This window comes from Mobula hypostoma, chromosome 17, assembly GCF_963921235.1.
Source record: "Mobula hypostoma chromosome 17, sMobHyp1.1, whole genome shotgun sequence".
NCBI lineage: Eukaryota > Metazoa > Chordata > Chondrichthyes > Myliobatiformes > Myliobatidae > Mobula > Mobula hypostoma.
The window spans coordinates 32,618,688-32,646,097 of NC_086113.1; the positions used below are offsets into that span (position 1 = coordinate 32,618,688).

Below are 27,410 nucleotides of genomic sequence, written 5' to 3' on the forward strand. Positions count from 1 at the left end.
ATCAAGCTCACATACACTGCTTGTGCTGGCAGCTCCTTTCACACTCTTGCGACCCTCTGGGTGAAGAAGTTTCCCCTCATGTTCCCCTTAAACGTCTCACCTTTCACCCTTAAGCCATGACCTCTGGTTATAGTCCCACCCAACCACAGTGGAAAAAGCCTGCTTGCATTTACCCCTCATAATTTTGTACACCACTATCAAATATCCTCTCAATCTTCGATGTTTTAAAGAATACAGTCCATAAGATATAGGAGCAGAATTAAGCCATTAAGCCCATAGAGGCTGCTCCGTGTGACAAAGGCTCATCACTGACTACAGACAGCACATGGCGCACTCGGTAAAACACTCATCCCCAGCAGTAATAGTGACTGGGTCTGAACCAGAGCTGCTGTATGGAGCTGTCTCGTACAGAGGCAGCAGCAACCTGCACAGGTGTGCTGATGGTGGAGGATACCATCTTTAATTGGATAATTGAGTTAATTAGCTTTTGGTTGGTTGGTCTAGGGGGAAGGGCTTAGCAGTTATAAGCCTCAGGTTACCAAGGCTTTGGGGTTTGTTTTCTTTTGTGTTTAGTCTGAGGGTGGCTATATATATTGTTTTTTTTTCCCAGTTTTTGTCTTGTTTTGAGGTAAATAAAAGCACCTCAATCTAGTTTTGCAACTCAAGCCATCTTGTTATTTTTCCTAAACAATTGATCCACAGTTTTTTGTGATACTCCACCATTTCATCATGGCTGATCCAATTTTCCTCTCAGCCCCAGATCTCCTGCCTTCTACCCCATACCCCCTCATGCCCTGACCAATCTATCATCTGCTGCCTTAAATATACATAAAGACTTAGCCTCTCACAGCTCCTGTGGCAAAAAATTCCACAAATTCACCATTCTCTAGCTAAAGAAATTCCTCCTCATCTCTGTTATAAAAGGACACCTTTCTATTCTGAGATTGTGTCCTCTGATCTTAAACTCTCCCACTATAGGAGACATCCTCTCCACATCCACTCTATCGAGGCCTTTCATCATTCAATAGGTTTCATGAGATCACCCCCATTCTTCTAAATTCTAGTGAATACAGGCCCAAAACTATCAAATGCTCTTCATATAACGGGCCATTCAATCCAGGAATCATTTACATCAACCTCCTTTGAACATTCTCCGATCCTAACCTATTTAATTTTTCCTTATAACTCAGGTCCTCCAGACCCAGCAACATCCATGTAAATTTTCTCCGCATTCTTTCAACCTTGTTTACATCTCTTCTGTAGGTAGGTGACCAAAACTGCACACCGTACTCCAAATTAGGCTTCACCAATACCTTATACAACTTCAACATAACATCCTATCTTCTATACTCAATACATTAATTTGGATCATTAGTGAGTGAGTGATGGGTTGTAGATGTTAAGTACCAGTGGCACAAAGTAACACATGAAAAGACAACCATAAAAATGTAGTTCATGAAGCCTGGGTGTCTAATGCTTGTGGTATTATACAACAAAATGGAGAGGGTCAAGGAAAGACAAGTTGATAATGGTGTAGGAAGGGGATTTAAAATGACATGTAAATTTAACAAGGCCAAGTAACCTTACTTTCTCAAGATAAAACATGCAAAAAGACAGCAGACCACAAGTGAACAAATAGACCACAAATGGAGAATTATGAGGTGTGTGCGATGTCATGAACTTCAATAGGTAGAATTAGAACATTTTTCACATTTAATGAATGCTAGTGTCCAGAGAGATCTGGGCTTCTAAGTACATGAAGTACAGAGGGCTTGCGTGCAGATAGGAAAAATTAATTAGGAACGACCAATGGAACCTTTAGGTGACTTCACACATGGATATTGGCACACGCTTTTTGCATCCCACCCCTTACCACCCCCCTCCCCGCCACCCCCAACTAGGAAATTCAATGTTTAGACACGTAACCACAAACAGGCTCTAGTACAGTTCCTAAACTGGCACATTTAAAAGGATGTCCTTGGGTGTGCTATCACACAGAATATCTGAAATATTCAACTACAAATGGGACACGCTGTTGTAAGAGGAATGCACAAACATAACTGAATGCGAAGTCAAATTAAGGCAATGATTAGATAGCAAACTTCAACATTAAAACAACCTTAAGGGCTTTTTATTTATTTTAATTTCAATGTCCTGAACTATGTATGTATCTTTCTGCATACTTCAATTTTAAGCAGTGAAATTAAACAAATCACACTTTCAAGAGTACCTGTAAGCCTGGAGAAGAAAAATCTTATAGACATTGATGGCAACTGTTCTCAGTGTATTGACCTGCAGAAAAAATTAAAGTATATTACAACTGGCCCATACATCCGTACATTTATTGGTAGGACAAAGCAAAGAACATTCATTTACATCACTGTCTGGTATGGGGTGGGAGGGAGGCTGTTGCACAGGATGGAAAGAAGCTGCAGAGAGTTGTAAAGTTAGTCAGCTCCGTCATGGGCACTGGCCTCTGTAGTAGCCAGGGCATCTTCAAGGAGCGAAGCCTCAAAAAGGCAGCGACCATCATTAAGGACCCCCATCAGCCAGGTCATGCCTTATTCTCACTGCTACTGTCAGGGAGGAGGTACAGAAGCCTGAAGGCACGCACTCAATGATTCAGGACCAGCTTCTCTGCCGTCCGATTTCTGAATGGACAACAAACCCATGAACACTACCTCACTACTTTTTTTATTTCTATTTTTGCACTATTTAATATTTACTGTAATTCAGTTTTTTCTATTACTAAGTATTGCTTTGTACTGCTGACGCAAAGACAACAAGTTTCACAACACATGCTGGTACTATTATACCTGATTCTGGTGTTCAGGCGGTCAGAGTTCAGTCCCAGTGCTGTTGTGTACGGAGTCTCTGTACGTTCCCCCCCCCCCCCACCCCCCCAGATCCTCCACTTTCCTCCCACAGTCCAAAGACCTACGGGGTAGGTTGACTGGTCATTGTAAATTGTCCCGTGATTAGGTTAGAGTTAATTGGGTTTGTCAGGGGTTGCTGGGCTGGCATTGCTGAAAGGGCCTAAATAAATAGATAAAATAAAGCTATTTGAGGGCAAGTCAAATCCCACCTCAAGATCCAAGAATATATGGTGACATTTCAGCTTCAGAACAGCCAGTAGTTTCCTCTTCATATTTTGTCCAGCGTTAGAACTACAGCTGAAAGTAAGACTTGATCTAATGGAGATATTTGCATAGCTAAATTAAAGAAAATAATCAAGTTATTGTATCATGGTAATGAAGTCTCCAAACTCAAATGTTTTGAAACAGTGATTGTTTTTAAAATCAGGTAGCAAATTCAGCTGTGTTTATCAATCTGGCCTTCTATAACCATCACAGAAAGGATGAAATATTTTCCTCATGCAGTTAAATTTTAACAACCAGAACTTATAGGAACACCACGTTCATCAGAGCAGTTAGTAAAGATAGCTTGCCTTTTCCACGAAATTAAGGAATATTATATTCACCTAACAGGATCAGCAGTTTAATAATTTTGTACATCTTAAACGGCAATCAGTAAGGCTGATGAATCTAGAGTAAATTAATATTTTATGCTGATAAACTTCAAAGGATTCTACTCAAGTAAAAAAAATGATACCCTCTTGTCACGAAGCAGACGCATTACCAAACAGATTGTTTTATCATCTTATCATCAACTTGAATCTATAAATGAACTTTTAACATTGTAAAATGCCTCAATATGCTTCAAAGGCAAGTTACTAAGCCAAATGCAACACCAATTTATTTAAGGAGATACAAGGGCAGTGAAGATAAATTTTGGTCAACGTGTTTGGTTTTAGCACCTCTCACAGAAGGACCAGGGGTAGAGGTGAAGTGAAGTGGAGGTGGTTTCAGTATTTAGGTCCTTTGTAGCAATTGCCAAGGGATAAAAATGAGTGGTTGAGGCACAATTAAACACAGCCATGTGGGGTCAAAGCTTGCGGAGAGAGAAAATGGTGAAACCTGGAGGAGCACTGAGGCAAATCTTACATCTTAAGGCACGCTCATCCTGCTAACCCAGTCAGTTATATGTACTAGGAAACAGAGTAATCAGCAGCCTGAGAACACTGTCCTCCTCAGTCACGACACTGTTAGTGGGGATGGATGCAGGTTCAGACCGCAGGACATCACAGCAAAATCAGGCCATTCTGCCCATCTAGTCTGTTCTGCCATTTGATCATGGCTGATTGATTATCCCTCTCAACCCCATTCTCTGCCTTCTCACTGAAACCTTTGACAAATTTATGAATTAAGAAAAACTATATTGGTAACAAAGAACATAGACAGAGGAATAAAACACTGGCTGGACATCCTTATAATATTATTTACCCCCGCCCCCCATGGATCCTGCCCACTTGGGTGACTAAATCCAGTGATTTTTCATTTTATTCTTCAGAGATCAGTTACCTCCTGTCCACCCTCACCTCCCCATTCTGACTCGGAATAACCAAGCCCAGGATGATAAAACTGGATGGACTGCCCCACTATCCTATTCTAGGCTGCGAGTTAAAACTAATGCCTTTATCACATCGAGAAATGTACTTTCATTAATACACCACATCATTTTGACTTTCCGTACCTCAAGAATGCGAGCTTAGTCCACCACTCTGCCCTCCCTACACTCATGACTGTGTGACTAGGCACAATGCACAGGTCATCTATAAATTCACCGATGACACAACCCACAACTGTTGTTGGCAGAATCTTAGAAACTATACTCTCACCTTATAAAGTACAACAGCGCACTCAGAAGACCATGGTGCACATCCTTTAATGGAAATGAAGTTAACATATAACTAACTATCTAATATATTTTTCAAGAAAGAGAAGTCAATTTATTGCCACATCCAGAAAAGGTGGAAGTTATAAAGCAAATTTCATAACCAGTAGAAGATTAAATAAAGTTCTGGGAAGAGAGGGGCTTGGTGCCAATTTAAATGACACAGCTGCCCATTCCATGTAATTTGGTAACACAGATCAGCTGATGCACTGAGAGCAAGTCCACTCTCTCTAAAGTCAAGTTAAAAAATTCCAGTGGAACTTCCAAAGAGAAACAGAGCTCCCTCTAGTGTCAAGGTCAATACTTACACCTCAATTTCTAATCTAGAAAAATAAATCAGAGTACCTAGTCCATGTGTACTGCAAGGAGATCGGGTCTGTATTCCCTGCACTGTAACTACATTTTAAAAAGCCTCAATAGACTGAGAAGTGATTGGGGCATCCAAGATTGCTCAATGTAAACACAACCCCCCCCCCCACCTGTCTTTACTGACTAGGTAGGAATTCCCAACCTTTTTTTAATGGCATGGACCAATACCACTAAACAAGGGATCCGTGGATCCCGGTTGGGAATACCTGGTCTAGGGCATCTCCTGTGATGGCAACAATGAGCAAGATGTTAAGTGTCATACAGCCATTAAGTTTGCATCTCAGTCATTCAGTAGCCACAGCCAACTTCATGTGAATATCAATCCCAGAATGCGATATACAAAATGCAACATACTAACTCACTCTCAGCCTGTTATGACATTTTAACCCATAAGACCGTAAGACAAAGGAGCAGAAGTAGGCCATTCGGCCCATCAAGTCTGCTCCACCATTTTATCATGAGCTGATCCATTTTATCCTATTTAGTCCCACTGCCCCGCCTTCTCACCATAACCTTTGATGCCCTGGCTACTCAGATACCTATCAATCTCTGCCTTAAATACACCCAATGACTTGGCCTCCACTGCTGCCCGTGGCAACAAATTCCACAGATTCACCACCCTCTGACTAAAAAATTTTTTTCACATTTCTGTTCTGAAAGGGCGCCCTTCAATCCTGAAGTCATGCCCTCTCATACTAGACTCCCCCATCATGGGAAACAACTTTGCCACATCCACTCTGTCCATGCCTTTTAACATTCGAAATGTTTCTATGAGGTCTCCCCTCATTCTTCTAAACTCCCAGGAATACAGTCCAAGAGCGGACAAACGTTCCTCATATGTTAACCCTCTCATTCCCGGAATCATTCTAGTGAATCTTCTCTGTACCCTCTCCAACGTCAGCACATCCTTTCTTAAATAAGGAGACCAAAACTGCCCACAGTACTCCAAATGAGGTCTCACCAGCACCTTATAGAGCCTCAACATCACATCCCTGCTCCTATACTCTATTCCTCTAGAAATGAATGCCAACATTGCATTCGCCTTCTTCACTACCGACTCAACCTGGAGGTTAACTTTAAGGGAATCCTGTACGAGGACTCCCAAGTCCCGTTGCATCTCAGAACTTTGAATTCTTTCCCCATTTAAATAATAGTCTGCCCGTTTATTTTTTCTGCCAAAGTGCATAACCATACACTTTCCAACATTGTACTTCATTTGCCACTTCTCTGCCCATTCTTCCAATCTATCCAAGTCTCTCTGCAGACTCTCCGTTTCCTCAGCACTACCGGCCCCTCCACCTATCTTCGTATAGTCAGCAAACTTAGCCACAAAGCCATCTATTCCATAATCCAAATCGTTGATCCCTGTGGAACACCACTGGTAACCGGCAGCCAACCAGAATAGGATCACTTTATTCCCACTCTCTGATTCCTGCCAATCAGCCAATGCTCTATCCACGTATGTAACTTTCCTGTAATTCCATGGGCTCTTAGCTTGTTAAGCAGCCTCATGTGTGGCACCTTGTCAAAGGCCTTCTGAAAATCCAAATATACAACATCCACTGCATCTCCCTTGTCTAGCCTACTGGTAATTTCCTCAAAAAATTGTAATCGGTTTGTCAGGCAGGATTTTCCTTTAAGGAATCCATGCTGAGTTCTGCCTATCTTGTCATATGCCTCCAGGTACTCTATAACCTCATCCTTGACAATCGACTCCAACAACTTCCCAACCACCAACGTCAAGCTAACAGGTCTATAATTTCCTTTTTGCTTCCTTGCCCCCTTCTTAAATAGCGGAATGACATTTGCAATCTTCCAGTCCTCCAGAACCATGCCAGAATCTATCGACTTTTGAAAGATCATCGCTAATGCATCCGCAATCTCCACAGCTACTTCCTTCAGAACACGAGGGTACATTCCACCTGGTCCAGATTTATCGACCTTTAGCCTATTCAGCTTCCTGAGTACTTTCTCTGTCGTAATTGTGACTGCGCACACTTCTCTTCCCTGCCACCCTTGAGTGTCCGGTATCCTGCTGTCTTCCTCAGTGAAGACTGATGCAAAATACTTGTTCAGTTCCTCTGCCATCTCCTCATCTCCCATTACAATTTCTCCAGTATCATTTTCTATCGGTCCTATTATCTACTCTCACCTGTCTTTTACTCTTTATATACTTGAAAAAGCTTTTAGTATCCTCTTTGATATTATTTGCTAGTTTCCTTTCATAGTTAATCTTTTCTCTCTTAATGACCTTCTTGGTTTCCTTTTGTAAGGTTTTAAAAGACTTCCCAATCCTCTGTCTTCCCACTAATTTTTGCTTCCTTGTATGCCCTCTCCTTAGCTTTAACTTTGGCTTTGACTTCTCTTGTCAACCACGGTTGCATCCTTTTTCCACTCAAAAATTTCTTCTTTTTTGGAATATACCTGTCTTGCACATTCCTCATTTCTTACATAAACTCCAGCCACTGTTGTTCTGCCGTCTTTCCCGCCAGTGTCTCTTTCCAGTCAACTTTGGCCAGTTCCTCTCTCATGCCACTGTAGTTTCCTTTACTCCACTGAAACACCGACACATCAGATTTCGGCTTCTCTTTTTCTAATTCCACAGTGAACTCAATCATGTTATGATCACTGCCTCCTAAGGGTTCCTTCACCTCAATCTCTCCAATCACCTCCGGTTCATTACACAATACCCAATCCAGTACAGCCGATCCCCTAGTGGGCTCAACAACAAGCTGTTCTAAAAAGCCATCTCGCAGACATTCTACAGATTCTCTCTCTTGAGATCCAGTGCTGACCTGATTTTTCCAATCTACTCGCATGTTAAAATCCCCCACAGTTATCATAACACTGCCCTTTTGACAAGCCTTTTCTATTTCCAGTTGTAATTTGTAGTCCACATCCCTGCAGCTGTTTGGAGGCCTATAAATAACTGCCATCAGGGTCCTTTTACCCCTGCTATTCCTTAGCTCAACCCATAAAGATTCTGCACCTTCCGATCCTATATCACCTCTTTCTAATGATTTAATATCATTTCTTACCAATAAAGCCACGCCTCCCCCTCTGCCTACCTTCCTATCCTTCCGATACACCGTGTATCCTTGGACGTTCAGCTCCCAGAGACATGCATCCTTTAGCCAGGTCTCAGTGATGGCCACAATATCATACCTGCCAATCTGTAGCTGTACAACAAGATCATCCACCTTATTTCTTATGCTGCGTGCATTTAAGTACAACACCTTAAGACCAGTATTTGATACTTTTTGCTTTGATTTCACTGCAACTTTATTGCACTGCAACTCATCCCAATGGCTATACATTTGCCCCATCACCTGCCTGTCTTTCCTGACATCTTTACTGCTCACTATCATCACCCAACTTTGTGCACATCATCTTCTTATGTCAATCTTTATGTAGTAGATTTCTTAATTTCCCCCAGAGTAATTTAGCAGTCAGATTTAAACGTTTAAATGGATTAAATGTAACAGTTATTTTTACTGGGATCTAAAAGACCGAAGAGTAGAATAACAATGCAATGTGACAGAATGTTTAAAAAAAGTCAATTAAAACATTACAAAGACTCAACCACTTCAGCAATCAGCTCAGTGTACAAATACACACAATACACTAACAGTGTATGTATACTCTTAGTTACGAGATCCAGCAAGGTAGAATTTTTTTTAATTCATCTGTTATGATTTAAATTAGATTAACAAAAAACTAATGCAAGTTCTAAAATGAAAAACCATGATTGATACTGACATACCTCAATTCTACAATTTAAAATTCACTGTTTTATCATGGGTTTTGAAATTAAATGCTGCTGTCTTTTTGTCTTCACTATGTGACAAGTGAAAATGTCAGTCCCCGCTTTACAATTTCAAGGACAATGCTGCATGTCTGGAAATACAGTAAAGACCCAAGGATTGTTGAAGCTACATTGAAAGACAAAATGAAGTTGGTCACAAGGCTCTGAATGGTCAGAAAATTAATCTATCGCAGTGCATCCTACAAAATTTTACTCTTTTTAAAATGTAACCTCAACTCCCCTTTTCATTTAAGAGGGGATTCAAGAAACACCATCAATTTTTCTGATAACTTCAAGATATCCCATTTAATAACCAACACTGGTGTGTATCAGCAGTCTTCGTTTAAAAGGATTCCTCCCAAATACTCTTTTTTCCCTCCAATTGCAAATCCTATATTGTCAAACTGCTTCAAGATCTGAACCTTGGTGAAGAACCCTGCTACGACAAACCTCCTACCTGGAATAGTCACTGTAGATCTCCAGTGTCTGTGTATCGAACAGCAGACCACACCATGGGAAAAGACTGTGTCCTGGCAATGTTCTGGCCATTTTGCAGCCTGGAATATCCTCATCGGCAGGAAAGTTGACGACAGTTTTATGCGGACTTATGAAGCAGCCATATTCTGGAATCCCTGCAGCCAGAGTTCTTGATCATTCAGGAAAATAAACAAATAATAATTCAGTAAGATGTTCTATCTGAACTAGAAGTATCAGTTCATTTTGTTTAAAAAAAAACTGTCACCAAGAATTATTCTTCACAATGAATTCTGGAATAGGTAATAATAACATAGCTGCCCATCAGTTTTTTTTGGTATTGATTAACATCACAGATATTGCAAAGCAATTTAAATTGAAACGCCACACACTGGATAGTTATTGTGTTATAATAAACATTCCGACAGAAACAGTATTTGGCTGGCATTAACTATAGAGTGAGTATTGTTCTGTATTCATCAAGTGCATTGTTTTTCACTTTCCGCTGTGCAAGATCAACCACAGTCTACCTTAGTGAGCCATAGCGTTGCGGCTCTGTGGAAACAAGCATCCTTCGGGCCTACTGTCAAAGGCTTGAATGTACCTTTCATAATGAGAGACATGTAAAAGCAGTATGTGTATGTACATATAGAGTGGGTTCCAGTGAATTGGGATCAGTACATTTTGGCCCAATGAAGCAGATGCCCCAATTAGCCAAGTTTCCTGGAAATAGTTAAAAAGGTATTTAAAAAAAAAGATAAACTACCATTTAACTGAATAACAAATTATGTATTTAACTAAAATACAGAACAAATTAGAACATTGTCTATAGTACTACAGCACCATAACACTGTGCAATGGTCTCTACTAGTTATCGGAGGAATTCATCCAGTGTACACTTTTGATTGACTGTAAATGAAGACAATCAGTACGGACACTTAGCGCAGGTAATGGACTGCCTTCATTTAATGCTGTCAACAATTACATCCTCAAAATCTTCATTTCCATTGCAACATTCAAAATGAATGTTACCACCTGCAAATTTTTCGCAGTTCCTAACTTAAAAGTAGAGAAATCCCTTCATTTTCATTCCCGGCCATTTCTGGCATCTCCAATGCTTGAAATTGCAGTGAGGGAAGCAGTCCTGAATGGTCTTGCTGCTTATTTCTAGTTATCATGAGAAATATCACTGCTTTTTTAATTTAAAAAAACACAAGCACACACAATTGACACTATTTAAAAACTGTTCATTCTAAGCACAGTGCAGTATCTAACTGCTACACAAGTACAGGTGTCTGACACTAGTTAGAAACTGTTGAGCAGCAGTGTCGTGCCCAAATTAAGCAGCAGAGTGTCCCAAATACAGGAGGGGAATCCCAGCTACTTTCTTAATTAGTGTTTGTTATTTAAGAGTTGTAAGTGGCTGCCATGATTAATTGAAGGCCCAAATAACTGGAATGGTGTGTGTGTGTGTGTGTGTGCGTGTGTGTGTGTATAGAGATAGGAGATTAGGGATAGGGATAGGGATAGGGATAGGGATAGGGAGAATATATATATAAATAGATAGATGAGCAACGTTCAGTGGCTTTGAAACTGACACGGGAAATGTTCCCAGCTTTCTGCACTACATAATGAACAGAGTGTAAGGGTGTTCTGTCAACTCCAGCATATTGATACACCACTGAAGACAATGTTAAGGTAATATGGAATTGAAATTCCAATCCACTCTTCTATTGCACATGCACAACAGATCTTTCAGCTCTCAGTTACCTGTTCTATCTGACTTACCTTAGAAACCTTTTAGCATGTGACAAGTGCGGTGTAACTAGCAAAAAGTCATCAATCAGTCGCATCATCAACCTATGATAAATAAATATTTTAGCAATCATTGGAAAAATGAAATTAATGCCAATGTTCAAAACCAGAAGTGATTTCTCTCAGTAATAGATTAATTGGCAACTTGGTTTGTTATTGTCAAATGTCCCAAGGCACAGTGAAAAACTTGACTTGCACACTGTTCATATAAGTCAATTAATTACAACAGTGCATTGATCTAGTACTAAACAATAACAAAATGCAGAAATAAGAGAAAAAAATCAAAGCAACACACACAAAATGCTGGAGGAACTCAGCAGGCCAGGCAGCATCTATGGAAAAAAAAGTACAGTCAACATTTCGGGCCGAGACTCTTCGACAGAATGCAGAATAAAGTCTTACAGAGAAAGTAATGTGCAGGTAGACATTAGGTTGCAAGCTCCTAACAAGGTAGGCTGTGAGGTCACGTGTCCATCTTATCATACCTAGATAATGTTCAATTGTCTTATAACAACAAGATAGAAAGTGGTGGTATGGGATTTTAGGCTTTGTTATCTTCTGCCTGATGAAAGTGGGGTAGGTGAGGTCTTTGATTTTGTTGGCTGCTTTAACGAGGCAGCGAAAAGCAAACACAGAGTGTATGAAAGGGAAGCTGGTTTCTGTGATGTGCTAAGCTATGTCCACAACACTCTGTAGTTTCTTGTGGTCACATGTAGGGCCGTTGGCATACTACACCGTGATCAATTTCTATGATACATTGATAAAAAATTGGTGAGGTATCAAACGGGGCATGCCAAGTTTCTTTAGTCTCTTGAAAACGCAGAGGTATTGGTGTGCTTTCTTGGCTGTGGTGAAGTCTGGACCAGGACAGGCCTTTGGTGATGCCCACTCCTGGAAATTTACAGCTCTCAACTTTGACTTCAGTACTGTTGATGAAAACAGGAGCATCTGAAACCCTCCTCGCCTTCCTGAAGGGAATGACCAGCTCTTTTGATTTGGTGACATTGAGGGAAAGCTTGTTGTCATGATGCCACGTCACTAGGCTCTCCATCTCCTGCCTGCACTTCTACCAATTCATTATCTGACGTACGGCCCACTATGGTGATATCATCTGCACAGACATCCCACCCTGCAAAAACTCATTTCAGGGAGGTCTCAACCTTATTTCGGGGAGGTCTCAACCTCATAGCAGTCTGTGTCAATGAATTTGTTAATTTTGCAAGACATCAGATTCACAGAGACAGCTGACCTCTGAATTCTGTCTTAAAGTGCCATGTTCACAATAGCTGCTGTCTTGGTTGATGAGCAGGCATAGTTTTTTGCTATTTCTGAATCAGGAAACATTTTCCTGAATAGCTTGCCTGTGTGCTTACACACCTGGAATGGCAGGTTATGCCTAACAATGAAAGATGTAAAGTACACCTCAGTTCTAGTGACCTTCTCTGTCAGACTTTGGTTTTCTGCTGAAAAGAACTGTGAAATATTTGAGCAGCCTTCCCTGCAATTAGCCTCCCTAATATGTTGTGGTCCCTAAAAGAAATAAAAGCGTAAGGTGTATCCTTATTACAGGTGTGCACCACTTAACGTCCATTCGGACAACGTCCGATCGCATATACGTCCGTAGTCACACACACATATTGCCTGCAATGGTCGGGATCAGAACATCCTTTTTTACATCGAAATGGGGGATTTTAAATGAGTGATTTAGAAGTTCTGTATCTTCAAGTTCAAGTTTATTGTCATCGGGCTGATTGTCCACAAACGAAACAACCTCTGTCCGGACCACGGTGTAGCCACAATACATGTATCACGCCACCACATAAAACAATATATTGCCACATTATTTAATAAAGTGTAATTCAAAATGCATATAAAGTGCACAGCACAGGTAAACAGTTCACTGTCCTAATGATGAGACCTCGGTGGTGGCTGGGTATTTATTAAAATGGGTTTTTCTTCTGAAAACGGCTGCGCTGAAACCCAGCCCATCGTGGGCTTCGATGTACCTGTAAGTGGAAGTGTTTCAGGGAAAAAAAACCCCGAAGAATTTGCTTGCAGTGAGCACGTTTTTAAAGATGGCTTTGCAGATAATTTTGGAATTTCGCTCCAATTTAAATCCCGCTCTAAACCCCTTTAAATCGACTGTAAAGCCCGCCCACAGAGAAAACTGATAGGTCTACTTAGCACAAAGAGAGACCAATCAGGATGCTCTCTCTGTGTCTCTGTCACTTGCAGTCTCTCTCCCTCCCTCCCTCTCCCTTTCAAAAAAAAAAATTGATTTCCGGGAGATTGTATATAATTTGCGGATGTCAGGGAGCCACTGTCGATATGCGGGAGACTCTCGGAACTTCCGGGAGAGGTGGGATGTCTGTCTGCAAGCTTGCAGATGGAATTAGAGCAGAATCTGATCATTCTGGCAAAGATGTCAGAAATATTCAGGTCCAGTTTTAAACAAGTCCAAAGCTAGAGAAAAGGAGCGGAGAACTTACCCATCCTCCTGAATTCCACTTAAGAGTTTGTTCTCCATGTCCCCATAACATAAGCTACAAAGCAAGGCTGAGACCAGAGAACCCTGTGGTATTCCACAGCACTGCACATAATACCTGATACAACAAAAAGAAGCTACTGAGACCAAACGGCACTCTATTTCAAATTACTTATAATACAAAAACAAATTATTTTCATACGTTTTAGATTTTAGTGCAAGTACTTTTGATTTTCAAATTCAAGAAATGATTTAGCAGTTTTTGAAGAGTATTTATGGAGACATTTAATAAAACAAACCTCTGAACATTCCATCCAGTCTCAGATACAGGCAACATCAACCATGCACCACCCTTGATAAAAGATATCTGCATATATATATACTTCATTGACTTTTGCAAGAGAAATTTTAATTGAGTGTCAAAACTAAGCTTTTAACTTCATAGGAAAACACTTTTTATTGCTTGAGGTAAGCTAGCATAATGCCAATTTAATCACTGAACTAGAAAAGACCATTGGTTTTATCTGGCTCTGCAGAAAATAACCATTTAGTACTGAAAATTGAGAATGTTTGTTTTTTGCAGCAGCAGGTTATCCAATAGATGTACCAGTTAGTAGGTTAATTGGTCATTATAAATTGTCCCATGATTAGGGTAGCATTAAATCAGGGGATTGCGGGGTGATGCGGCTCTAAAGGCCGGAAGGGCCTATTTCCTGAAGCATCACAAATAAACAAACAAACCAGAAAATTCACTTATCCACTTCAAAACAAAGGCTGAGTTTTATTTAAACTTGATCCGGCCTCTTTCACAGATGAATTAATCAATTAACCAATTAATTTGTTTATCTGGCTGTCTGTCAGGAGACAATTGACAATGACCAATTAACTTACCAACTGGTGCGCCTTTGGACTGTGGGAGGAATCCAGAGCACCCGGAGGAAATCCATGTGGTCACAGGGAGAATGTACAAACTCCTTACAGGCAGTAGTGGGAATTGAACCTGTGTTATTGGTACTGTACATCAGCGGTCCCCAACCACCGGGCCGCAAAGCATGTGCTACCAGGCTGTGAGGAAACAATATAAGTCAGCTGCACCTTTCCTCATTCCCTGTCACACACTGTTGAGCTTGAACATAGGTTTGCCCACTGTCCCATATTTGCCGGGCCATCCCTTATATTGGGCTAAATTGGTTTGTCCCATATGGGACCACTCTTGTCCCATATATCCCCCACTAAGGTAGAGTGTTCCTATGAAACCTTTCATGCCGAAATGGCGTGAAGCAAAGAAGCAATTACCATTAAATTATATGGGAAAAATTTTTTGAGCGTTCCCAGACCAAAAAAAACCTACCAAATCATACCAAATAACACATAAAACCTAAAATAACTCTAACATATAGTAAAAGCAGGAATGATAAATACACAGCCTATATAAAGTAGAAATAATGTACATATAGTGTAATCTGGAAGATTAAGCCAAAACCGATATGTGGGGAAAAAAAATTGGCACGTATGCGCATGTGCACGTCACACATGCGCACACAGGTGCCCCTGCAAGGCTTCATGGTCATGGTAGTCTTTCTTGGGGTAAACACAAGAGTCCCGTCAACACACACAAAAAGTGCTGGCGGGACACAGCAGGCCAGGCAGCACCTATAGGAACTTTCTCGGGGTAAACACAAGAGTCCCGTCAACACACACAAAAAGTGCTGGCGGGACGCAGCAGGCCAGGCAGCACCTATAGGAAGAGGTACAGTCGACATTTCAGGCGGGACCCTTCGTCAGGATTTGACTGCTACTTTTGTCCCTTATTTGGGAGTGAGAAAGTTGGCAACCCTAACTGTAAAAGACATGTTGAGGTGAGTTTAACCCTACTTGAACACCCCCTACCCCCGGGTCAGCCGGACCACAAGAATATTGTCAATATTAAACCAGTCCGCAGTGCAAAAAAGGTTGGGGACCCCTGCCGTACATCATTGTGTTAACTACTACACTGCCGTTAAGCAGAATTAATATTCCAGCATCTGCAGAATCTCATGTTTAGAATTAATATCACCTGCCTCATTCTTCTGCACAATCTGGATGTATTCCTCATTGAATGCTCCTTAAGGTCCTTGCTCCGAGCTAATTAAAAATGCAGTTTCTATTGGCTATACTTGCTCCCACACTTGTGGGAATCTCTTGGCAATAATGGGAACTTGCTTCTGAGCAAGGAAATGAGGGGGACATTTCCCGTTCTAGTGATGGGAATGCCTTATGGTGCTGTGGAGTTGTAACATCAGAATAAATTCATCGAGCTGGTTTAGCACATTTACAAGTGTAAATTGTAGTTTTGAGTACAAGGTGAATGCAGTAATTTTTCTACAAAGGGAATAACCTCGATTGAAGGTTATGCCTTTGTAGAAAACCCACTGCATTCACCTCGGTGGCAGTCTGTATTTCTGGTATTCAATACTGCAGTCTCAATTAACAGAACGTAACAGAATCAGAATCAGGTTTATTATCTTTGTGAACTTAATTTGTGAATTTAGGAGCAGTAGTTCAATGCAATACATGATAATACAGAAGAAAAAAATAAAAATAGTAAGTAAATCATTATCTTGACCATCATTTGTTAAGCTAAAGATACCACCTGTCAGCAAACTTAAGTGTATTCAATGCAGATTGATCTCTCTGCAAAGCTACACCTCATGAAATGGTGAATCTGGCCGCCAGCCAAATACTTTGAGAGCATTTTACTTACTTGCCCCCAATACTGATAATGTTGCTTTCGATCATTTGCTTGAAGTAGGTGAACACGTCTTCAGAGTTCTGATTTAGTGTTAAACCCTGCATAAGAGAACATCTCTGAGATAAAGGCCAAGTTCACCAGTCATGCACGTGCACACTTCAAATTGCACAAGGCAGGTAACATCAGGATGGTTTGAGCTGATAAATTGCAAGAAAAGCCAAGTTGTTATTCAGTGTTTTTACATACACTAGGCACTCGTGAAGAACAAAAAGATACAATGCCTAAGAATGCTTCTGAACAAATAAGAATTGTTTGTATATTGAAAAGGTGGACATAAGCAAAGCTTCCTTACCTGGTTTACCAGTATAGTGTTTTGCAGACAGTCTTTCTGTTGTAGATGTGACACAAATTCCTTCATGGTTGTCATTAGATCCATCAAAGTGGAAACCTGAATATATTAATACAAGTCAGAAGGGCAAAAGTTACATTATTATTTGAAAATGTAAAGAGATACAACAGTGAGGTAACTGTAATGAACTAATATCCTTACATAATGGATAGCCAGAAACTAGTAAGCATAAAGACAAGGAAATCAGTAAATAATGATGAAGTGACATTAAAATTGGATTATATATTTCTAATCGTTCAAGTAAGCACATAATTTTTAAAAAGTCACCAATATCTAGTTGAACATTTTTATGATTGAAAATGTAAAATTATTCTGCGGTTTTTAGTTGGAAAACTGAAAAAAAAGAGGAAATGTTGGTCAGGCAGCATTGGCACAGGGAGAAACATAGTTCTCCTTTCAGGTCAATGCCTTTTCATCAGAACCAGTCAAAGTTGAAAGAAAGTTATTAATTATGATTGATTCTTCTCAGGTGAGATGAAAATCAATGACCTCTATTTCTCTCTCTACAAGTAACGCTTAATATGCTGAGTATTTCCGGTGTTTTGCTTTTTTTTAAAAAAATCATCAGGAAGAAGCAACTTTCTTTGCGAAAGTAACGGCAGGAATGCAATAGAGTTCACATCAGAAAACACAACCAAATCAGGAACAGTCTGAAAAAAGTTTAAAAACTGTGTTCATCACCTCAAACAACTTCTCCCCAAAGTGCAGTGTGGTTTCTATCTATCTGGCGACAATGAACATGATCTTCACAGCACAAAAACTACAAGGGAAATGCAGAGAGCAGCATCAACCACTAAACATGGCATTTATTTGAAAAGCAGCAAAATTTATATAAAATGGTTCCTGATTATATGATTTCCTGACTGAAGGCTAAGTTGGTTCACTTTGAACAAGTCCCAAGTGAAATATCAAGAAGCAGGGTTTGCAGGAAAATCTTCCAGCCACTACTTTTGAAAGTTACAGCAAGGAGGGCAGTGCAATTTGCAAAGGATGGTGCGTGACTGTGTGGCCTAATGGACAGAGCTCAGGGTGTTGTGCTATGTTCATTCCACACTATCATACGAAAGCGACTGTTGGACAATATCAAAGCAAGATCAGGGAGGCCTCAAAGCTGCAGAAATGTGTTTTCTTGAGAAGTAGTATTGCAAAAAGCCGGAATAAGAAGAGAGCTGATATCATCTATCAGGAAACGGCAGCTGGAATTTCTGGGACATATACCGAGGAAGGAGAAGCCTGAACATCTTGCAGTGATGGGAAAAATTGATGGAAGAAAAAGTCGCAGTCAACAGCGCATAACATTCATAAGTTACATCAAGGTATGGACAGACAAAGGTTTTGAAGCGCTCATTATACCTTCTCAGATTAAAGACAGATGGAAGACCATGATCATCCACATCATTCGACGTGGCACATGACGATGATTGTAAAAGTGCAAGGACACAAACAGCATGAGTAGAGCTACACAATTTTGACAGGAAAGAATATGGAGATTCAAACACAAGTAGCTTCATAGGCAGCCTAGGGCCTATCACTGCGTATGCAAATCATTCACATCTAACAAGCAGACTAATGTATTTTTTTGTGACCAGTAATATCCTTGTGCTGGAAGACATTGGAGAAAGTGCTTGGGCACTGCATGGGGCAGTGAGGGAATAAGAAAACAGTATTATTTCTGGAAACTGTCTCTGAGGTGTATCATACAGTCAGTATCATAGGGGCTCCACAGAAAGCTACAATTACCTCATTGCATGAGGGAATTCTGGCTCCAAGAATGTGCCAACCCACATGGTTTGAAGAAAACAGAGTGATGAATTTAGTTCATCAACCATGCATCATGACACTAAGATATTGCAACTTGGGAAAGCTTTCAGATCATGTACTTTGCCACAATATTTTTCTCTGGCTTGAGAAGACAGACAGCAATTGAAACAGTTAGATATGAAATCCTTACATTTGATTTTATATGCAGTGTCGTGACTTCCTCAGAGATGACAGAGGAGAGTAAAAGTAAGTTCTGTCAAGTGCCAGTGAAAGATGTACATTAGGTCAAAGATCAACAAACAAAAGTCAAATTCAGAAACAAGGGCAACATGACTGTAAGCAGCCTGGGACACTGTTACAGATGTATCAGCTGTCATTCCACATGCAACCTATATCCTCAAAGAGTCAAAGCACTACTCACGTCAGAATAATGGACATACAACAAGAGTTTGTAAAAGACAACTGATGGGAGTCTAGTCTCCAATGCAACATCAGCACACAGAGATCTCCACAATCACCATCAGCACAGATGCACCACAAGGCTGTTTACTTAACCCTCAGCTCTACTCACTTTATGCCTATGAGTGCGTAGCAAAGTACAGCTTCAATGCCTTAGTTGAGTTTGCTGACAACTGTTGAAGGCTGATTCAAAGTGGTGACAAATACGTGGCATATAGGAGGGAGATTATTGACTACCAGACAAAGTTGCGCAAGGTCCATGAGCCGGTCCTCATTCGAGGGTGATGAATCTCAAGGTAGCGTACAGTGACTTAGTTTTATTTTGATAATAAATTTAATTTGATCTTTGAGAGAAATTTCTCATAAGAATTCACAAATGAGAATCTAGAGTATTACAATGCTGTAGATAACAGTATTTATTTTATATGGTATCTACACTGCAGTGAAGTAGATCTGATTAATGGTAAGTCATGAAAAATGTAGACTGACACTGCAACAGACAGTTTCATTATGAAGAAGAACACATTTGACAAGCAGTTCAATTATCTACCTTCAGGACTTATTCAGGATGAATTTTTAAATTCTTGGCATTGATTCAATGGAAGGCATGGTTCAGTGGTTAAAGTACTGAGATAACAGTGGTTGGAGTGGAATTCACTGGAATGAATTAGCAAATAATGCTAAAGAAATGCAACTAAGTCTAGAAATTGAGTAGACAGGTGTACACTGCTTGGGCTGACGGAGCATCCAGATTACCACATGAACGTCTGATATTGGTAGTGAAAGTTCATTTTCACTTTTTAAATCAAGGACAAAGACTTTTCAGTGACAAGCACCGATGTTGTTAAGTCGGAACATTTTGGGCAAGGGTCCTACAGAAGTTTTATGATCATCCTCCAATCATGGGATTTGAATTAACAACATGTCCCTAATGGGGAGATCACGCAGTCATTTCAAATCTTATCAAGGAAAAAGTTATATCTGAGCAACAAATGCACTGGAATCATCAGAGCTGTGGAGGCAGAGTTTGTGTTTTGGGCAACTATAGATACAGATTTGGAGCAAGTAGTACCCACATGTACAGGTTGTGAGTAATGCAAAAGAATACCACTTATGACACTATTACAATGACAGAATTATTCCAGTGAGTCCACACAGCTTTTCATCTAAAGGACAGATTATTCTATTGCATTCTTCAAAATTGATTTAGGATAGTAATGTAGATACTCTACATATATGACAATAAAAGATCTATTTCAAGAAATGAGTTGCACCTTTTCTGTATATGGAACAAAAAAAAAATCAATGGATTTATATTGATTTCACTGTTTCATTCAGCGTAACGTGGGTGGGTGAATGATCCATACATGTACACAAAGGAGGCTTATAACAACAAATTTTTTCAAATTGAAGGCGTCAGCTATTGATCAACTTCTTGTTAAAATACTGTATGACATCATACCCTTCTACTGGTCTTACTCCAGCAAAGCCATTAATTTATCTGCCTTTCCAGAAGACTGGGTATAATACAGGCCATCTTAAGAGTGCCAGGGTAGAGATACATCTCTACCAAAGGAGGTAGAAAGCACTCTTTCCCTCCACTAGCCTGCAGGTCCCTGGTGTAGCACCTGCTTAACCCCCTGATCAGGCTCACATGAAGCTATAGGAGCAGGCAGTAGATGGTCACATGAGTAGCTAGTGCATGTCAGAAGCCCTGATTATTTAACCACTGACACCAGGCAGACGATATCTGAAGAGTACTGATAATGGGGTCACCTGTCTTGTAAAGACACTGCCCAGAGGGCGACAATGGCAAACTACTTCTGTAGAAGAAATTGCCAAGAACAATTATGGTTATAAAGACGATTCCCCATGTCATACAGCACTGCACAGAATGATGATAATGTTCGAAGCAATTAGATCACTGGTCCTCAGTTAACACCCATACACACAACATTGAGTCTTTACCTGTCTTTTAAATGTCTTTCTAACTTGTCCAGCAGCATCCACCCAGATTTTTGCATAGCGCCGTATACAATAGTTCTCTGGTACTTTGAGATCCAGTATGCCTGAAATGACTTCCATTAACTTGGCATGTGGAATAGCATCATAGGCACCAGTAACATCTGCCTGCAAGAAGAACGGCTTGAAACTTAACTCTCCAGCACAATATAGCCTCCTCATACAACTTACAACAGAATTGGTTAAATGACTATTTGCAATTTGTGTGCAACTCGGCTAATGGTAACCAGCTTCATAATAATGTAGCACAAATTTCCTCAATAATTATGAAAAGAAAATCACCATTGAGCAGTGAAGCTAATACTAATGGTCTGGTTTGGCCCTGGGACAACACAACAGACGGAATATGACAGTAACATCAAGGAAGGTACATAGATACAATGCTCTTTGTATTCTCCAGATTGCGCCAGTATCTGATACTGACAAGCAGATACTTTTGCTTTATTAGAATGGTACAACACCGCCGACATATGACAGGTTAGAGATGCCCAACTCTTCAGCACAATATACTCTGCAGCTTTCAAACCAGCCATTTCAATTTGGTTCACTGTAAAAACCTTGTCTCAAGAGTTAGAACATCAATACAAGTACATAATATTTAAAGATGCATTACTAAGTGGTAATTATCATATTCTCAAATGTATTATACCTTTTCAGGAGGTATAGGCCTGCCAACAAAACCCAGGCCAATAATTCAGAAACTAATGCCTTGGATTTTGTTGGCAGACCTATGTGGAATCTCTCAGTACAAGTACTGATAGGATTCAAGAATATCATGTGAATGCAGAAGGTCCACAAATTTCTGGTTACTTTTATTGTTCGTTATGTTGAAGCTTTAATTATTTGGGCTTGGTTTAATGCTTTTAATTATAGAAAAATATTTAAAATATATTGCTAGAGGATACTATGTTTTTAATAAATACTATATTTGCTTATTTTATTTTTAATAATCTTTGTTTACAAATGTGAGCGATATTCAGAAATACTGATGAACCTTGGCAGTTTTCATAGATGTCAAAACAAAACTGCAGATGTTAAGAATCTGAAGTCATAACAGAAAATGCTGGATACAGACAGCAGGTCAGGCAGCGTCTGTGGAAAGAGAAACAGTTAATATTTCAGGTCCAAGACCCTTCCTCAGAGCCAAAATTCTCTTATTTCTGTTCCTCTTTCCAATGACACTGAGCTAGCTGAGCATTTTTTGCCAATATATGGTAGTTCTGGGAGACGAGGAACTTTGCCATCAGCTCAAGGCTTCCGGAAAACATCATTGGGACAGCTTACTTTGGCCCATCTCGGAGGCTCTGTTGTTTTTGAGGGCAATTAATGGGCAATGCTGCTTAGCTCAAACATCATCTGGTAAATTGGTTTGAAACTGTCGCGTGTACCAAGGTACAGTAATATAAGACAACTTGTCTTGCATGCCATCCAACAGACCCAATTCATTACCACGGTGTACTGAGGTAGTTCAAGTTTAAATAACAGAGGCGAGAACAGAAAGTGTAGTGCAGGTAGACAGCAACATGCAAGGTGACAACCAGATCAGTATTCTGAATCTAGAGAAAGGAAATTCTATGCAAAAGTAAGTGATGAGCCCACTCAGGATAATCTGAGCTAATGCTTCCCCAGTACGTTAACGATGCAGAAGGACATTATCCATTAAATCACCAGATCACTATTGCAACAAAGTAAACATCATTTAGTCCAATGTAATGGGAGGTCTTTGAACTCACTTTGACAAAATAATAAGGATGCCCCCTGCTCACTTTTTCAGCTTTCAAATTCTGTAACACAAACTCCCTCCATGCTTTATAAATGTCATCAAGTCCATACACAGAGCAGCTCTTTAGGGACGGTTTCTGTTGACATTCGTAATTCAGGACGTCAAAAAGGACTTTCAGCTGAGTCTGTTGGCACAAAAAAAAAACAACAATTTTAAGAACACTTAATGCTTACAAATACAAGTAACAGCTATACATTCTGAAACAACTGGCTGGCATTAGCTAGAATATAATGTAATACATAATATAAAAATAGGAAACAAATATAAATGATGAGAAGTTTGCAATATCGCCCTAAAAGAATCCAGTGATTTCATAGAGAAAGATTAAAATTTGAAAAGAAAAAAAATCAAAATAAAAATTGTTGTGGCATGTATCTTGTCTGTTCAGTAAGTAATAGGTTGTACAGTTAAATACAGGTTGAGTACCACTTATCCAAAATTCCAAAATCCAAAAACCTCCAAAACTTTTTTGTGCGCTGACATGACATCACAAATGGAGAAATCGACAAGGAGCTGGGAAGGTTCCCCGACAAAACGCAGGTCTTTGCACACTACAGACAGTTCTGAGAAGTGACCTAACATATGTAAATGACAAAAGTCATTGAAAAATAGAAAATCACTGATAAAGCGAGAAATAAAGATCTCGACTGTGTATTGAAAGAGTGGATTTGTCAGCATCAGAGTGAAGATATGCTGCTTGATGGTATGCTGGTCATGAAACATGCAAAGATCTATCACGATGAATTGAAAATTGAAAGTATTTGTGAATATTCAGCAGGATGGTTGCAGAAATTTTTTAAAAAGGCACAGCATTAATTTTTTTTTAAAGTGTCTGCTGCATTACTAAGGCCTAGTGAGTGAGACAGCTCATGCCTAGGGACACTAGACTAATCCCCAATGATCAACACCTCTGCACAAGCAGCGATACTGTATTCAATAATTCTTACACGTCTAATTTTCATACAAATCCCACTGGCCTGCTAACGTTAGGGGGGAATTTTAGCCACCCCTCAACAGTCTGACGTTTCAATCTCACAATGCCCTAGCAATACATTCACATAAAAACAATTTCTTTAAAAGATAGCAAACTTATTGACCAGATCACTTAAAGATTATTACAACAGTACTGCTGTGTGGTGTGTGATGATGTACCAAAATGTGGAAGCCTGAGAAACGCAGATAAAGCTGGAGGAACTAAGCAAGTCAGGCAGCATCCACGGAGGGGAAAGAACAATCGATGTTTTGGGTTGAGAACCTTCAACTGGACTGAAAGATAGAGGGGAGATACCCAATATAAAGAGTATGAGGTGGGGGGGGGGGGGTAAAGAGCTAGCAAGGAATAGTTAGCTCCAGGTTAGAAGTCATAGGCAGATGGGAGAAGGCAGAGTGGAAATAGCAACTCAAGTTGGCATTGGTGCAAGGTTGTGTGAGGTAAACAGCTCCAATGCACAGTCGCCATTTATTTACGGAGTAACATGTTATTTATAAAGGGCAAGGATATACTGGCAGCTGTACATGTCAATGCTATAACTGTTGTACATAAACATTCTATAGACAAAAATCACAACTAATCCATGTCTAGGCTTGGGCCTTGTAAATAAAATGTTTCTACTTGTTCCTGGCATCATCACACTGAGAAAAAAATATGTACAGTCCTGACCGTGGACACCCGCAACATTTTACAGCTAATCAAGCAACTCGAAAGTGTGTCGCAGTTGAAATGCAAAAAGTTTTGCAAGCATTTTCTGTACAGTGAGGCTCTACAACCTCAATGACACAGCAGCAAAGTATTCTGTGTTAGTAGTGTTGGTTAATGGATAACACTGGCCGCCACAATGCACTCCTTCAGTTAGTATCATAGGAGCTTCAGACTCTATCTAGAAGGTGGAATAAGCTTCAGGTTTAATATCCCAGGCTGAACAGACACATCCGGAAACGTCATTCTAAACACAGAGTCGTAATGTTATATGTTCAATGGGTAATGATGAACTAAGTTTGGCAGCAGACTTAAAAGATTATTTGGCAGCTATGCGATATTTCATACTAATGTTCAGCAGAGACAACACAAGGACAAGAGACGGTGCTTACCCAGTTGAGATTTCGGCCTTTCCCAGAAGACTTTGATCCTGCTATATTTCGCATTTTCACAATTGGCCGCAAGCCATTTTTCTTCGGAATAAACCGTAAACTGGAAGGGGGTGCTGTGCTCTTCTGCTGGAGTTTCTGTTCCACATCCTTGTATGAAATTGGCTGTAGTTGTACTTTTGCTAGATGATTTCTGCAGGTGCATGCAAAAGGAAACAAATCACTTTTCTAATACATTATCATCAGTACATTATATGCATGTAAAATTAATGCTTTAGTGTGACAGGATAAGTGACTTAGAAATGAGACTTTGTATACATTGCTGTATCACACTACAATCATCAGTCTCAATTCTGGATTGCAGCCTTAATACACTGCCATTTGAAAACTTAATCTTATTCTTTGGGACAAACCATCATCCATGTATAAAGGCACTGGTCATTTAAATATATAGAGTGTGAATACTTATGGAAGACTTCACTATGAGCCAGTCAGCCAATTTCTGCTAGTGTGTTTTAATACCACCCTGGGATTAGCAATTCAACCGCCAACAAAGTTTCGATATAAAGTAAAAGGGACTGACGTTGGCATTCACCCTCAGCATGATAACAGGAAGATTAATCAGATCAGAATCCATTTCAACCAATTAGCAGTATAAATGCATCCCCAAATACTCCCCAAACCTTTAGTGACGAGATTGAATTTTAGTAAATAATTCTGGAATACTTAGCTCATTGTCATCCGCCTCTCCATATTGGAAAAGCCTTCTCAAATGGATACAATCTCTCCACAGATAAAATTTTACCTAGTTCCAATTACAGGCCAATCCATAGAGTAACCTGGAGTAACAAAGCTTTCTCATGAGATGAAAGCTGTTATTAGAATGTTGTGCGGCTTAGTAACTTTAATCCTGGGTTTTCTGGGAGGCGTCAGTACTTCTAGAAGGCATCTGGAAATGTATAATGTTTACAAGGAACAGCCAAGTATGTAGCAATATTTGTAAGGGGGCCACCATTGTGAAATTCCACTCAACCACATAAATCTGCTCATGTGAAACAACTGCAGGGCCTTGATTAACTTCTAGCAAGATGACAGGAAGACTGGAATCCTTCTCAGTAGATCTAACTAGGTGCGGTAAGCCAGGCAAGCGAACAAATCAGAACATAAAGTGAAGCACCGAGCATCAAAGGGAAAGGCAAAGAGGAAAGCAGGGGATCTTGCCAGCTGCTCCCCCCCACCCACCCCATCATAGATTAGGACTCATTCATCATACCTCTACAGTCGCTAAACTGAATGTCTCCTGGCTAGAAAACATGAGATTAGGAATCACATGAGAACAACGTCTCTTCCAAATTGCGGAAATGGATCAAAAACTTCTGAAGTTTGGATCAAGCAACAAATTTGAAGTTGCTAATCTGCTGTTGGAATCCACACAATCAAGGACCATCAGCCTTCCTGTGCAAAAGTTACATCAGCATTTCAGCATGGAATATAGTGCAGGAAAAAAGGCCCTTTAGCTCTCAGTATCTGTGCCAACCACGATGCCAATTTAAACTAATCCCATCTGCCTACATGTGTACATCTCCTTTAAACTTATTCCACCCCACCACTTGAAAGTTCTGCCCTCTAGTGTTTGCCATTTCCACCCTGGAAAGGATGAGCATGATTGAAAAGCAGTTAAATGACAAGATGCATCATGATGCATTGTCTCTGAAACAGATGTGAATTCATGGCCTTCCTGCAAATGGAGGTCTGCATTCAAAGTAGAAGCTCACATATTTTGGGTTGCGGAGGGAAATCAGCAAAAACAAACTGCGACTGATGTATGCAAGTGTTCAACCTGATATTGTTCTATTCTGCAGTCCTTAGCCAAGACGTCCTACTACTAATACTTCTATTTCTTTTTGACGCGGTTCTTTGGGGCCAATAAAAAAAGCTCCAGAGGTAATTGCAAATCAGGAAAGAGGACAAAACAAAAATCTAAAATCAAATGTGATTTTGTATCGATTTGTCAAGTTTAAAGCAGTTACCGTATGTGTGATTTTAGTAGAAATTTTATTTTTCTCTTGGAGGCATTAGCGGGGGCTTTGCAGCTCAATGAAGGCACCTGGTGGCAGAAGATGGAACTACATCACCATGGAGGTTTGAAGTACAGGTATTGGAAGTTAATCTGACACTAATCTACCTTGACCCTGCTTCTTCCTGTGTCACATATAATTCCTCCAATGCTCTCAACTGTGCAAAACAATTCCATGCACAACAAATTTCAAGACCCAAGGGGAAGATTATTGACCTCAGAGATCCACCAGCCAGTTCTCATCAGGGGATCAGAGGCGGAGAGGGTCAGCAACTTAAAATTCCTCGGCGTTATAATTTCAGAAGACCTGGGTCCAGCATGCAAGTGCAATTATGAAGAAA

At 40.1% G+C, this 27,410-nt stretch overlaps 1 protein-coding gene across 2 annotated transcripts in view; it reads right to left on the minus strand.

Moving 5' to 3' along the window:
• The window catches only part of tert (telomerase reverse transcriptase), a 55,107-nt gene that overhangs the window by 20,297 nt on the left and 7,400 nt on the right, over positions 1–27,410 (minus strand). Inside the window, exons 4-13 of one of the 2 annotated variants that reach the window (XM_063069681.1) lie at positions 24,996–25,185; positions 22,858–23,031; positions 21,071–21,232; positions 16,826–16,921; positions 16,486–16,571; positions 13,747–13,860; positions 11,231–11,302; positions 9,426–9,614; positions 3,086–3,212; positions 2,231–2,292 (exon numbers count right to left, since the gene is read on the minus strand). In XM_063069681.1, coding sequence (XP_062925751.1) covers positions 2,231–2,292; positions 3,086–3,212; positions 9,426–9,614; positions 11,231–11,302; positions 13,747–13,860; positions 16,486–16,571; positions 16,826–16,921; positions 21,071–21,232; positions 22,858–23,031; positions 24,996–25,185 — 1,272 coding nt within the window. Of the gene's footprint in view, positions 1–2,230; positions 2,293–3,085; positions 3,213–9,023; positions 9,096–9,425; positions 9,615–11,230; positions 11,303–13,746; positions 13,861–16,485; positions 16,572–16,825; positions 16,922–21,070; positions 21,233–22,857; positions 23,032–24,995; positions 25,186–27,410 lie in introns of those variants that run through there. The other variant, XM_063069682.1, reaches the window with a different exon arrangement.